The following is a 15,004-nucleotide window of genomic DNA, read 5'->3' as shown; positions in this document are numbered from 1 at the left end:
ACAGTCTTCATAAAGAATTGTGATGGATTCACGAGGCATAATTTTCATTGCAGAAGCTATATTGAATTATGTAGTAAAGGTTCATTGGAGTTATTTTGCAACTCCCCCTTTAGCTTGTACTGCAACTGTTTTATTTGCTTTGCTAAAACAAGGCTTAGCGGTCCTTAAATCCCAGAGCACATTTAATAACATTTTAAACTATTGGCAAAGCATCTGTCATCTTTTAATGTAAAGTTAGTTTTAATGAGATTACATATTTTTGTTAGCCACCTTACTGTATATTGTCCTTGGTCGTGTACCCTCAGGTTCTGGTGACGTTTTCTTCTTTAACCCATAATTTATTTTTTTTCCTAACGTTTCTTCTTTTCCTCTTTTTTTTTTACCTTTATTACCGAAAAAGAAGCGGTGGAAGGCAGGTTTCTCCTTAATGGAGATAAACACTGGCACAGAGATTCATTTACTTTCTTTGCAACATTTCTTCCCCATTCCATGCTCTCTCTGCATCCCAGCGAGGCCGCCGCTGCACAGCCCCTCGTTCCTTCGCAGCCTGTTGTGGGAACTGCCCAAACACCCTGGAAAGAACCATGAACAGGCAGAGTACATGGGATCAAGCGCACAACTTTTTGCTATATGAATGTCAGGTGCTTTGTTAGGAGGTTTTTTATATCACTTGGTAGTGAATCAACTTCAGCATTTGTATCATGGTCGATGATCCCTTGGAGAGCTGAAGACCGAGGTTGAGGCCCATCCTATGCACAACAGGCAGACCTCTGCTTCTGGTTATCTAAAGCTTACCTGGCTTTCCTTACCTGCTCTTGCTGTCAGCTTCAAGGGCACAAAGTTCCTCGGCATTGAACCTTTCTCGCGTTCCCTTTGAGCTTGCTGTATGAGGTGCAGTACCTGCACTGCGTATGGCTTTTGAATGGTCTAGTAAGAGGCCTGTGATGTTCGTAGAACCATAGAATCATTTAGGTTGGAAAAGCCCTTTAAGCTCATCAAGCCCAACCATTCCCCTACCCCTGCCATCCCACCCCCAAACCCTGGCCCTCAGCATCGCCTCTGCCCGGCTGTTAAATCCCCCCAGGGTGGGGACTCGACCCCCCCCTCCCCCCTCCTCTCAGGCAGTTGTAGGGAGCGATGAGGGCTCCCCTCAGCCTCCTCTGCTCCAGGCTGAACCCCCCCAGCTCCCCCAGCCGCTCCCCAGCAGCCTGGGGCTCCAGACCCCTCCCCAGCTCCGCTGCCCTTCTCTGGACACGCTCCAGCAACGCAACGTCTTTCCAGTAGTGAGGGGCCCAAACCTGAACCCAGTATTCAAGGTGCAGCCTCCCCAGTGCCCAGCACAGGGGTACGGTCACTGCCCTGATGACGTTCATCATCTCTAGAGCACAGCGTGGTCTCTTACCGTGTGGTCTGCATGAAGACGGATGCAGCTGGTCTACAAGGAGCCATACCTGAACCATGGATTGTATTTACAAATATAGGTTTACTAATATGATGGCTAATGAAAAGCGAATCACCATAAAATGTTTGATATATTAGAATTAAAAATGCAGCTATAGTAATAAAAATGACATTGTAAAAATAATATCCTACTGAACAGATCTGCTCCTTGTGTATACTCAAAACCACATCTGCCTAGCTTACTGACAAAATGAATTTTTTTTCTGTACTCATTAGTAACATAAAACTAATGGATTCTGCTCTGATTCTCTCCATAGCAACTGAATTCCCTGCCAGTTCCAGTTGCGGGGCTCAATTCCTCTCCCAGTTCGCTCAGTACAGTTTTGTTGAGAAGAGTGGGACAGCACAGCAGCGATCAAAAGGAGGGCTCTAGGTCCCTGAGATCGCAAAGGTGTAACTTAGGACAAAATTGAACTTCCAGCTCTTTTTTTTTTTTTATTTTTATTTTTTTTTTTTATTGCTGCTGGTAATGCATAAGCCAGAAAGATCACAGCTTGACTTTCAGAACCTGGCTTCTGTTTGCAGGTCTGGCAGTTGGCAGAAAACCCATTATACTGTAAACAGTGCAAATTTGATCCGGAGGCCATTGAGATATACCAAGTGTGGAATCCCATAGTGCCATTTTAGACAGTTGCTTTTTGGAGTGAAACTGCACTTGAAGCAGTTGAAAGCTGATTATTTCTTGCTGCACTGTTTATTTTGTTCCAAACCTTTATGATTTGATGGAAACAAGAAGCTCTGAGGTAGCTTGAGATGCTGTAAAAGAGTGCACCTGCAAAACATCTTTTAAGTACCATTGCTTTTTTAGTCAATAAAGTCTTGAAACTTTGCAAATGAATAAGGATACAGTTTTTGCTTGAGAGAAAGAAGTGATTAAAAAGGCACAACACCCAGGAGTGTCAATGAGCAGTAAATCATTGACACAGGCTTTTGAAATCACTTTCAGGCCTCTAAAATGCCATCATCCTCCCTGGTAGGGATTCTAAGTCCCCAAAAGTGTATTTTGTGAGCTGTGAGAAGTGAGACTTGGTTACAAATTCAGAAATCACCGTGCCATATGCGTTGGTTTTGTTATTCCCTTTATAAGTTTGTGGCTGGAAAAATCTATTTTGATCATCTTCTTCTTAGCAACCATTTCCTGAGCTACCTAACGCTGTCCTAAACCTCGGGCTGCCTCCCCCCTGCCCCCCAGCTGCTCCTCTGGAAGGCCATTAACCACCGCACTCCTTGCCCATTTAAAAAGCCTTTTCTAATTTCCAGCTTTAAATTTATTCATGGCTGGCTTATAATCACATGCTCTTGTGCCAGCGTTGTCATCTAACTTACCTAGCTCTTTTCCCTCCCTGACGTATATATAAAGAGGCATCAGATGTCCTGCTCTGCCTTCATCTTCCTTGGCTAAGCATCTTGTTAGGCTCCTCTTGTCTTCTCTCGCAAGGAAGGCCCTCCATCCCATGGTTACTTGAGTGGCCCATCTCTGCTACCTGCTTGAGCTTTGTGGGGTTTGGTAACATCCAAACGATATTTAAAGAACACAAACGTGAATCCAGAACCTCCCTGAGAAAAATAATTACCGGTGCAGTTTAAACATCTGCATTTGTTCAATTAAAAAGCTCTTTGCTATCAGGGATCTCCCCATGCTGATACTTCTACAACATGAGTTGAAAGCTATGTCGTTGTATGTTGGACGGGTTTTAGGTCATTTCTTCAAATTCTTCAGTACACAGACCAGTTCTTGCAGGCGACACGTGCGTTTGGGACATACAGGGGAATGTTTGGGGGTATAGACACAAAAGACAGGTTTATAGGATGCCAGGGGCAGGCGGGGGCAGTAGGTGGCACAAAGGCATGTGTATTTTGAAACCTGTAGCAGGTATGACAGAGACGAGCCTACACAAGACATGAAACAAGCTGGAGCTGAGTTCTACAGCTACAGTTTTTCAACTGGTGGAGAAGACTGCAGAAACCTGAGAACCGTGGCAACCTGAAAACTGCTGAGCAGTTCCCAGTAAATCCATGAACTTTGCTGAGGAAGGCATGGAAGTCAAAAATAGAGGGGGGGTGAGCAGTTCCTAGGAGATCACAGTTGATTGAGTTGGTTACTCTCGCTGGTCAGTGGAGGCACAGTACAGGGCTGCGTGTTCAAGTCTAGTCCTTCCCAATACCGAAATAAAAAGTATTAGCTGAAGCACTTTCATAGCAGTTAATTGACCTTTTGCAGTGGTTTAAGCAAACAGATTTTACTTCAAATTTGCAGTGAATTTGGACCACGCACATAATCAGCTTGCACAGCTCTATCGATGAGTGCTAACTCATTAAGCTGGGGTAACTTGCTCACTTCCAGTCATCCATCCACGCTCATCATGCTGCCTTCAGCGGTGTGCCGTGGCTGGTTTGTGCTGGGAGAGCATTAACGTTCTCTGCGTGTTGCTGAAAAGAACTGGAAGGCTTTTAGCGTTGAATGAAGGTAACCAAGGTATTTGGCATGTCAGCAACGTAAGGGTTTGGCAGAGAGAAAACATTTTGAGTGGTTTTGGAATGAGAAAACAGTGCAATTTCCCCGTCCTTCTTCCTGGGCTTAGGGTAGGGTTGAATTTCCTACCTCAGCAGTCGTTAAAAGCAACTTCATAGGACCTACCGCTGCATCCAGCGAACGAGGAATTTGTCTCATTCCATAAAGATACTGTTGTAATTCAGGTGCCTCAAAGTTAAAACTTCAGTTCAACTTTCAGTGTTTGGTTTTGGTTTTTTTTTAGTTTAACTTTTACTTTTAGTTAAAACTTTAAAACAAAGCTAAAACTGAGATGAACGGGAGCCGTTCGCTCAGGAAGCAGAGCTGTTGTGGGAAGTTCTCAGCAGACTCGGGAAGACAAGGTCGGACCCATTTTTGCATTTACTGCATGGAGCAGAGGTTTCCTTTAGAGCCAACATCGATAAAGCCACGTTCCCCTGTCGCTGTGATGTGGCATAGGAATAATTAGGGCTGCTTAGTTTGTTTGAAAGTAAGGCTGCCCAAAATAAAATATGCAATGAAAATTGAGGTTATTGTAAGCTGGTTCTTCTGCAATAAGAATTGAAAACAATGTATAGAGCATTGTATGCGACTGTAAATTATACAGGTTAAACGTAGCATACTGCTACACACTTAAATTGGTTGCTGATCATTTCAGAATAATTTTTTTGACTGATAGGAATAAGGGAAGTATTGCTGCTTCAAAAAATATTGAGAAACAGAATACAGGAAGAAATCCTTATCATGTTCCTTGGCAATGCAAGACCGAAGGTAAACGCTTTGAAGCTTGTAATTCTGGGCAGACTTGCCTGTGTCTCACATTTGGCTTGATCTTTGAGCATTTTTCAATTGACTTGGATCAAATTCCGTAATCAAAATCATAATGATTTCTTGGTTTATTACAGTAGAATGACTTTGAAGCCAGTTCTGCTCTCCTAGCACACAGTGAGATTTCTCTACTACTTCACAGTTACATCCCTTTTTAAAGCAAAAGGAAAATGTATTGTTGCATCACATAACCTTCATTTACTGAGCCTGACTTTATCTTGACAGTGTAGAATCTTGCACGTAAAACTGAGCTTGTTTTGCAACGTGGGAACTGTTGTAGAAGCGTGCTTAGTAAACTCACAAAATACCCAGGCAATCAATACCGGGCCACAGAGTGAATCTTTTAAATGTGGTCATGTTCGTCAGCTGTAGTAAACTTCCACAAGTTAAACTAATTTAACTGATAGCTGCAATCCAAAGGACCTGGGACTTGTCCCATCTCTCCCGTTGACTCCGTGAAGCTGAACTGCCACTGAACTGTGCAGTTTCCCATGCTGTAAAGTGGCAATGGTTTGCATCAGGTAGGTCCCCAACTTCTTTTAGAGGGCCTGTCTTCCCCTCGGGGTACGTACCCGTACGCTGCCCTGCCATATGCCTTTACTTTTGCAGCACAGATGGGTAAGGTTGATGCCACAGATTCTTCCCCATGAAGTTGCATCCAGCTCTGGAGCCCTCAGCACAAGAAGGACATGGACCTGTTGGAGCGGGGCCAGAGGAGGGCTACTAAAATGATCCGAGGGCTGGAGCCCCTCTGCTGTGAGGCCAGGCTGGGAGAGTTGGGGGTGTTCAGCCTGGAGAAGAGAAGGCTGCGGGCAGAGCTGAGGGCGGCCGGTCAGGGCTTCAAGGGGGCCCAGAGGAAAGGGGGGGACAAGCTTTTTAGTAGGGCCAGCTGGGACAGGACAAGGGGGGATGGCTTTAAACTGAAGCAGGGGAGGTTTAGACTGGATCTAAGGAAGAAATTCTTTGCAGTGAGGGTGGTGAAACCCTGTCAGGGGTTGCCCAGAGAGGTGGTGGAGGCCCCATCCCTGGGAACGTTCCAGGCCAGGTTGGCCGGGGCTGTGAGCAACCTGATGTGGTTCAAGGTGTCCCTGCTTCTGCAGGGGGGTTGGGCTGGGTGACCTCTGGGGGTCCCTTCCCACCCAAAACATTCCATGATTCTGAGTTAACAGAACTGAATCAAGACTTGCAGGATTAGACCCACGGCTTAGTTCTGTACAATATTTGCAATAAACCGATGATCGTGTCATCTGCACATCTTACTGAAGAGAGAAAAGCAGTTATTGTTCTCTCTGACAGTTTATTTCATCGTGCCCCTTTCTTTTCTTGCTGCAAGTTCTTAAATCTGTGCTAATGAGAAACGACCGAGGGTGATCTGATCGTTCGTAGCACATCCCTCCTGGTTTGTGCTCCATTTTGTTCCTTGAAGTGCCCCACAATAATGGCAAAACAACAGCACATTCAAAATCAAGTACTAAATGTGTAACCTACTTGTACAACGTGTTTGTGTACAAATACATACTCCTAGTGCTGCCTACGTTCAAAACGTGCCTGCATGGAGCATTCTTTGTGTTTTACAGGAAGTATGAAGGTCAGCAACTTGGAAATCTATAAGAAAAATCCTAAACATCATCACAGCGCATGGCCAAATATTGAAGTACTAGAGAGTGCTCCTGCGCAGCTGTAGGAGCTGCTTAGGTATCTTCTAAATGAGTCGATAACTTTTTTTTTTTTTTTTTTTTTTTTCTCCCTAGGATGTAATTGGAAAAGCGCTGCAGTATATTGGAACATATGGTGAGCTCTGCAACACAGAGCAAGTTGTGGCTCTGATTGACGAGGAAATGTGCATCAACTGTGGCAAATGTTACATGACCTGCAATGATGCTGGCTACCAGGTAAGGGCACAGCTGTAATTAGCAGAAAGGCACGACGAGTTATCTTTCTGCTGCTGGGAAGAAAGAATCCACCTTCTGTTAATAAGCAGGTGGCAAAACCAGATGTCTAAAATATTGGATTCGAACCCCAGCCTGCTCCTGGGCTGCGCTGTTTGCACGGCGGTGGGAATGCCGCCCAGCACGGCTGCCTCCGGAGGGCTGCGCCGAGCGTCCCGCACCGCGCCGGCTCGCCCTCGGACGCTCTCCCCGGCTCTCCCTAGCTGCATGTGGGAAGCGGGGTTCTTTTGAAGAGGAAGAAAATGAAGGAGACCCAAGTCGGTTGGCGGTAAATGTCGTTCTGTGATGGTTTTCAAGCACATGAGGGAGAAAGGGAGGAACGCATCCCTTCCCCTCCAGGGGGTGCGGGGAGGCAGGAGGCTGGTTTTATTGCCAAACGCTTTTTAAGAACCCTAGTCCTCGTTCCATCAGTGCACTGGAACTTTAACTAAGTCAGGTCGCAGGCAGGTGGGGTTTTGTTTTGATCTTGATGGAGGTACAAATCCTTTCTCCAGGAGAGCCGCCAGGGTTTAGAGCAGCAGGTTGAAGCTTGCTGAAATCACTGTGACCAGAAAATGGCACAATTTTGAGCTGGGGCTCCTGTTTGCAGCAAAGTATTTCTCTGATTTCTGCCCAGTACAGTAGCATGAGTTGTATGAAGCGTATCAGCATTCCTACGTGCCATTCCTCCCCGTGTCCTGCGGAGCTGATGGACTGGTCTGCAGTAAAAAGGGCAGTACGGGAGGACTCCTGTTCTTTTAGAAATCCAAAATACGGTCTAGCATAACCTCCAGGGAATCCAATGCTCAGTTAGCAGTAATTTCTACATGAATTTTTCCATTCATCCCAGTTGGAGAATACTTTGTCAGAAACAACTACTTTAACCGAGCGCCAAGTTTCCCCTGAACACCATGACCTTTTGTTTATCCTTAATTCAGTCCAATCAATAGTAGGTCTGATGAATTTAACTACATACAGGCAAAGAAAGAAGTCTCCCCATTTAAAATCAGCTCCTGCAATTAAAACAAGGGTGTCAGAGCAAAGGTAGACGTGGGGTTTTTTCCCCTGATATGAGCAAATTAATGCTGCATTTATAGCAGATTAGATTACTACAGTAGCCTTTTAACTGCCTACATTTCTTCTTGACACCCCAATCTTCACCTCTTCTCCTTCCATCAGATTTCCCAGTGCAGGGGAGGATACAGCCCTTGGAGAGCAGAAGACTGTGTTTATATTTAGTAAAACTTCCTTTTCTATAACTGGGGGGAAAAAAAATCAGCACCATAAGAACCAAAGTTTAAAACCCCAGGAGGTTTTCTAAGCACAAAAAAAATGGTTTTTTTTTCCTTAATTAATTAAGGCAGTTGAAAAGAAATTAATTGCAAAGAAATTCTTAATTGCAAAGAAATCACACACGCCCCTTCAAAACAGCATCTGCTTTATGCTTCTCTTTGTTTCAGGAATATCCCTGCTGCTCTATCACCTTGTATGGCTCCAAGAGAAAAGCTTTCCTCAATTTAAAGTTGGCCCTGCCGTCCCGGCCGCCTCTCCCCCTCCGAACTCCCTCGCAAGACGTGCGTTGCGGTTAGGGAGGGAGGAGGGAGTCCTTAGATACAAACCAGAGCTCTCTTTGTGCTCAAGCTTAGACTCAACTCAAGCTTAGACTCAAACGTGTAGATTCCGGGCAGTTAGTACCTACTTCATGCCCTTGCTGGTTGCTACAGCAACTTCTGTGCTTTTCTGGTAGCGAACCCCCCCAAATCTGCTTTTGGAGCCAACCTGCAGCTCCACCCCGTACCTCCCGGCTGCTGATGGTGGTTAGGGAGATTTGCTAAGGCACCACTTGTTTGCAGAGAAATGAGAGTTCAGCTTTCAGGCCTGATTTTTCCTTCCTAAAACTCTTAAAAGTAGATATTCAGCGTTTTCTTCTTTTTTTTTATTATTATTATTTTTTTTTTACCGCTCCAGACGGGCTTCGTAGATCCTGAAGCTTTCACCGTTGTGTGATGCTTTTGGTTTTGCTTTTAATTGCCATTTCCATTATACCAGGAGCTTATTTCATCGAGACTGCAATTGTTCTTTCACATTCAAATACACTTATCGCCCTAATTGGCAATGAGACTCCACCGCATGAAAATGTGAGAGCTAAAGCAAGCTCCGCCTGCCCAAAAACTCAGATAGCCCTTTCGAAGGTTCGCAAAGGAGCATAATCATGTGAGGCACAGCGTGCCGTGTTTTTCTCCCACTATTTATGAAACCAGGTGGTTTGTGCCGTGCTGGAAATAAAAGTCGGGAGAGCGCGTTGGGGCTGGGGCCGTGCAGGCGTGGTCTGGGGGCTCCTCTGAACCGGCAACCCCGGCAAATCGCTGTATTCTGAAATATTTCCTTCGCGCCGAGGAGAAAAACCCCTCGGGGAGATTCAACATCATGGGCCAAACTCCTCCTTTTGTAACCAGCCCTTGCGACCCGTGAGCTTTCGCCGAGGCATAATTTGGCCCGTATTTCTAATTTCAAAGCATCGGAGAGGGGGGGTTGGGGGTGTTTTGTTCCCTGCCAGTTGAACAGTTGCTATAGCTGCAGCGCAGAAGCACACCAAGATGCCTCCAAGTGCCGTAGCAGAGGAAAGGCAGGCACTAAAATGGGAGCAATTTTGACCTTTTCCGTGAGTGACAGCGATAATGTTTATCCCTGTTCGCAGGCTATCCGGTTTGATCCCCGAACCCACCTGCCCGCGGTTACCGAGGGCTGCACGGGCTGCACCCTGTGTCTCAGCGTCTGCCCTGTTATCGACTGCATCCGCATGGTTTCCAGGACAACACCCTACGAACCAAAGCGTGGGCTGCCCTTAGCCGTGAACCCCGCGTGTTGAGGTGATCAGCCCGACAGCTAACGGGCACTTTACACTTGTTTGATGCAATTGATTTGCTTTCTAATTAGGCCTTGAAAATCCACTCTCCTAAAAAAAAAAAAAAAAAAAAAAAAAAAAAAAAAATGTAATATTGATAGCCGTTACAATGAACGCCGTGTTTTCCAATTACTATTTTTACAACAATTAAGTTTTGAAATTACGGAAAGGCAGCAATTAGTCAGTCGGGGCTGTCGGTTGTCCACTTTTGCAAGCGTAACTTTCCCCTTTCTATTCATGCTGCAACTTCAGGATTTCTCTATAGACTCTTTATGTATTTTTTCTGGCTGTAAATATAATTAAGAAAGCATCTTTAATGAACGACAAATCAATGTATAAGCCAACTGTTTTCAAGGAGGCGGTTTGTAATTAAACATTGCATTTAGTTTTAAAAGAGTTTCTTAGAAGATGTAATTAACTACGTAGCATTCAAACGAAGCAACGTGGCTTCTATTTTTCTATGGGAAGAACTGAAAAAGGAGTTTAAAATAGGATTTAAGAATTGAATTAATCGCTTTCAACTACTACAGCATATGGTAGTGTGGTTTTTATAATCCTTCCTAATTCTTCCTCACATAGTCACTTTATAGAATAAATTTGCTGGGCACTGACACATGCTGGACTCTTCAGGTTTGTGTGGTGCTTGGGTAGCTCCATCGTTGCTGTGCACACACACCCCCCCACTGAACGCTCATAACATCTCTCTCAAAACAGTTAAACCGGCTTCTTAGGAAGCCCAGGCTGCATTTCAGGATTCTGAGATGTGACAACATTTTTTTCCTCCAAGCTCATCCTCTCGATAACTTTTTAATTGTGCCAATTAAGGTTCCAGAATGGATGCGTTACCGGTCAGAGATCCGATCCCGCGCCAACGGAACGCACACCCTGCAGACTGCGTTGGCCAAACGCGGACACGTAGGGCAAACTGGCAAGGTGATTTCCCCCCAGTGCCACTCCTTCATACTTACTGGTTCTGTGTGGTTATAATAGTTTCACAACCAAAAAGAAATACAGGTTTTGTCTGTCTTGCTAAGCAGTATCTTGGTTTTAATCCATTTTTTTCATTCACAGTAGGAACTTTCTACTATGAACGTATTGCTGTCTGCTTTACTCCACTTAAGAATATAAAGCCTTTAGTTTTGTAGCAATAACAAATGATCTATCAATTCCATTTCTTATACCCTATACTGTGATCAGAAAAAGCTTTGGTTAAGAATATACCCTGACTTCTGGCTCTCGATTGATGAATTGTGCAGCGAATTATAAATAAACGTTGAAACCAACTTGGGTTTGTTTGGGGAGGATATTTTTTTTTTTTTTCATTTACTAAACAGATTTTTCTTGTAGACGCTTGTCAGGTGGTGTTTCATGATCTCTAAGATTCACTCCAGGCATCATTAATGAGTTAATTCATGTGTACATTATTGCATTAATTGCCTACAGTGCAGGATGCAGCCTCCTCTTTGCCCCTCTCTGGCCCCGCTTTGTCTGCCTTTGACTTCTCCCTTTCGCATCCCTTCCCCACGCGCACACGTACGCTCTCTGCCACTCCAGCGTTTTTAAAGTGTCATTTCATTTAGTATCCTCGCTCCACCAACACTCTTTTGCTGACACTTTGGGCTTGCTTGATGAGATCCCTTGGCAGGCTGGAGCCCGGTGTCTCCACTAACGGCTTTCCCTTCGTACTTTAATTTTTCTCTTCATCGTTGTGGATTTTTCACACTCGGATGCAAATAAGTCATACCGCTTAGAAAATATTTGCCTGAAACTTCTTTAAAGCTCTTGGTCTTCTGGGAGTTTCTTAGCTTACTTATAGAGGACTCACGGGAAGGCCAAGCTGGTTTGTGAATGGTAGGGACAAAGTTTGGAGGGTCTCTGCATGTACCACTTGTACCTCTTAGGAGGAGCTGGCTGGCAGGCAAAAGAAAACCCCATCAAAATCAGATCATCTGCAGGTAACATTTTATGTTCTCGGCTAGCAGATGGAAGGGAAAGTGGCTGTCTTCTCCCAGGCTGATACCATGATACCATGCACTTCTCATGTTGGATCCTGCCTACCATGAACACCAAGGGTGAGAGGCGGTGCATCGCTTCTGTCGCGACTGAACTGGCCGGCTCCTCCAGGTCATTTGTGGCTGCATCATCAGACCTGATGACCTTACTGTGCTTGAAGGCATCACATCTGGTGGCGTGGCTGCTTTGAAATACAAGGCAATGCCAGGAGACCTAATGGACATCGTAAATGTAGCAGCAAAATCAGAGCTTTTCCTAGGACATTCAGTAGTCGCAGGACATCCAGTATTCCCAAGTAGCTATAAAGTAATCTTTGGAGGAGCAAAGGCATTCTTCCGAATCAAGATTGTAATCAAGGCTATAATTTGTTTACTGAAGAAGGAAGGAGGGGAAATGGCCTCAAGTCAAGGGAAAACGGCCTCAAGTTGAGCCACGGGAGGTTTAGGTTGAACATTAGGAAAAATTTCTTCCCCAGAAGGGTTGTCAAGCTCTGGAAGGGGCTGCCCAGGGAAGGGGTCGAGTCCCCAGCCCTGGGGCTATTTAAAAGCCGGGCAGACGAGGTGCTTAGGGCCAGGGTTTAGTGGTGGGATGGCAGGGGTAGGGGAACGGTTGGGCTTGGTCATCTTAAAGGGCTTTTCCAACCTAAACCATTCCATGATTCTATGAATAACGGGTTATATTATGCAGGTTTCTTCCTCACTCCCTGCCCTCTCCCCCACTCTTGTTCGGTCAAGTCCGTTAGCAGTTCGAGGAAGTAGTTCCCAAATGCTTGTGAATACTTTCTAGCCCTGACAGCAATAAATCTGCATGTTGTGGGAACTCAGAGAAACGGCCACATTTAGGTCTCCTGCAGGAGTGTCGTTAAGTCACCAGGGTAAGGCGAGGTGTAAAGAGGCAGGGGAGAGCCACAGAGGACATCTTCCTGGGGTTTATTGGTTTTTCACGTCTGTCTTGGGGCATCCATCCCATTCAGCATGTTCAAGAGCCAAGGAAACAAATCAGGAAAATCTGATCTATTCTGCAAGCGCCCTAGCCAGTTATTAAAAAAGGGACATGAATTTTCAACATGTAAAAGCTTCCAAATTAAGCTCATATATTTCAGTGATATAGCTGCACATTTTAGGAATTATGTATTATTAAAGACGTGCTGGGCGAGATCCTGCAACCCCAGCCCTCGCAGTTTTCAGGCATGTTGTCCTATTGATTACTATTATAAAATATTGTAAACTGTATTTGACAAATTAAATTATGATAGAAATGCTGGAGCTCGTCCTCCAGTAGCACATTCTTATTCACATCATATTCCTGAACAGAAAAAGCTCCCCATGTTCAGTGTATGCTCCGCAGTCCAAGAAATACTTGAAAAAGCTGCCAAATCTGCTTGTGTGAATCCCAGTGCACCCATACATGTTCATTGGAAAAAGAGATGTTTTGCCTTGCTAACAGACTATACAGGCAGTTTGGTTTTTGGCCTCTAGGATGAACAGACATAATATTTCCGAGGCACTGGATTGGCAACGTTAATGGCCGCATTTGAAAAATTGGACGGGCTTTGTAAAAGACATAATTTCCCAATTTTTTTTTTTTTTTAAATGAAATAGTAATTTGATCTCTTAGCAAAATTAAAGCTTGCCTTTGGGCATGAAGCTGATGGGCAGCCTGTATCTCCGGTGTTGCCACCAACGTTGGCGTACGCTGCTCCTTGCCCCGATGCTCTACCACTCGCTAGAGGACACCGCCGCTGCAGACCCCCATTTGCTCAGTTCCCAAAAGTTGGCAGGCACAAACTGCAAGCTTGCTGCAAGCCATTCCCTGGCATCGCTGCCCCCCCGCTTTGTTGTCCCTTGGCAGACACGGGGCTCCCCACCCCGTGGCCACTGGGAGAGGCGACTCGGCAGCCACAGAGCGGCTCGCCCTCATTTCTGCTGTCTCCTAGCACGTATCGCTGATGCCTTGGCCTCCTCCAGCTTTGTTGCCTTTAAGCCTTTTATTTCAAGGGGGCAAGAGTGATTGCTGGATTCAGGACAAACTCTCCAGACCCCCCATGAGTGCCATCAACCCCATGCATCCTAAACCCACTTTGTTTAACACAATCCAAGACTGTACCCATAGAAATACGACGTTAAGCGTAGGTATTTCCTATTAATAAGAAGAGCCTGCCAACATATTCTGTATGTGTCTTACATTATTTATCTACTGTAACATGGAATTGGGCATGTTGTTAAAATTTTATATTTTTTCAACATGCTTGCTAGTAGAAGATACTATTTTTTAGCTAAAATATTTAGTTTATTGGCAAAGGTTTCACTTCACCAGGCTGCTCCACTTCTGTGATGAACTGTGGCAGATAGGTTTTCATTGGCAACATCTGGCAACCTGGCAGACTCCCTCGGCAGCTGGATTGGTGACTTCAGAGTTGCTTCTGGGTCTTTCATGTCATTAGTCTGCTTATGGGCCATCTGGGTCGCCTCCTCTTTGCTGGTGCTGTTTTCTTTCTTTTCTAAGGAATTTTAAGCTCTCCAGCTCTTTCTCCAGGAGACTGGTTTTTAATAACACTTCCTGCTCTGCTGGGTCTTGTGCAAACGTCCACGCTAGGCTTGCCCAGGAGCAGAGACCCTGCTTTTATCCCTCCTTCTTTCTCGGAGGTCTGAATCTGCTCGTCGTGACTTTTTGTGATGTGGGAGCAGAGCTTCTCCTTGCTACCAAGCAGCGAAGCCAGAGGGCAGCTCGGCGAGCGGACACGTAGCGCCCCGGCACAAGAAGAAGCCCTAAACAAGCTCAAATCTTAACAGTGAACACACGCACCCTCCTCTTCTAGTTTAAGCAAACTATCGTTACCACAAGGAAATGCAATTCATTTGCTGTCAAACGGCAGGTTGCTAAGCTTTCCCTTGCTATGCCTACCTGGATGCTTTCAGACAGCGGGGCTGGGCGATGTATGTGAATTACCTTGGACCGCACACTGGAATGGAAGAAATTCCTTCTTTCCGTGGCTCAGCAGCTGAAAACTGTGGCTGTTCAGTAAATGCCAACAGACCGCTGAGCTCAGGGGGGTTTCTTGGGGTGCTGTAGAAATGCCCAACCCTCTCGCCCGCACTCAGCATTGCGGCGCAATGACTACAGGGAAGGTTGCCCCTGCTCGGCACCGTACATGGCAGGGGCGGCCTCGGCAGGGACGGCTGCGGCGTTGCCACCTAGCCCCCAGGTCTGGAGAGCAGGGGCAGGCTGAGATGGATTTTGAAGTTGCGCCAGGGCAGGTTTAGGCTAGACATTAGGAGAAACTTCTTCACCGGAAGGGTTGTCAGGCTCTGGAATGGGCTGCCCAGGGAGGTGGTCGAGTCCTCATCCCTGGAGGTA

General features: G+C 45.6%; 1 protein-coding gene across 1 annotated transcript in view; it reads left to right on the top strand.

Annotated features, from left to right (window-relative positions):
• DPYD (dihydropyrimidine dehydrogenase) overlaps positions 1-9,598 on the top strand; it is a 372,577-nt gene extending 362,979 nt beyond the window's left edge. Inside the window, exons 25-26 of the mRNA XM_009647526.1 lie at positions 6,553-6,693; positions 9,428-9,598. Coding sequence (XP_009645821.1) covers positions 6,553-6,693; positions 9,428-9,598 — 312 coding nt within the window. The remainder of the gene's footprint in view (positions 1-6,552; positions 6,694-9,427) is intronic.
• Positions 9,599-15,004: the final 5,406 nt, after the last annotated feature.

This window comes from Egretta garzetta, unplaced genomic scaffold (genome assembly GCF_000687185.1).
Source record: "Egretta garzetta isolate BGI_Z169 unplaced genomic scaffold, ASM68718v1 scaffold149, whole genome shotgun sequence".
Taxonomy (NCBI): Eukaryota; Metazoa; Chordata; class Aves; order Pelecaniformes; family Ardeidae; genus Egretta; species Egretta garzetta.
Note: the sequence above shows the minus strand (reverse complement) of the source record. Positions and strands in the feature narration are given on the sequence as shown.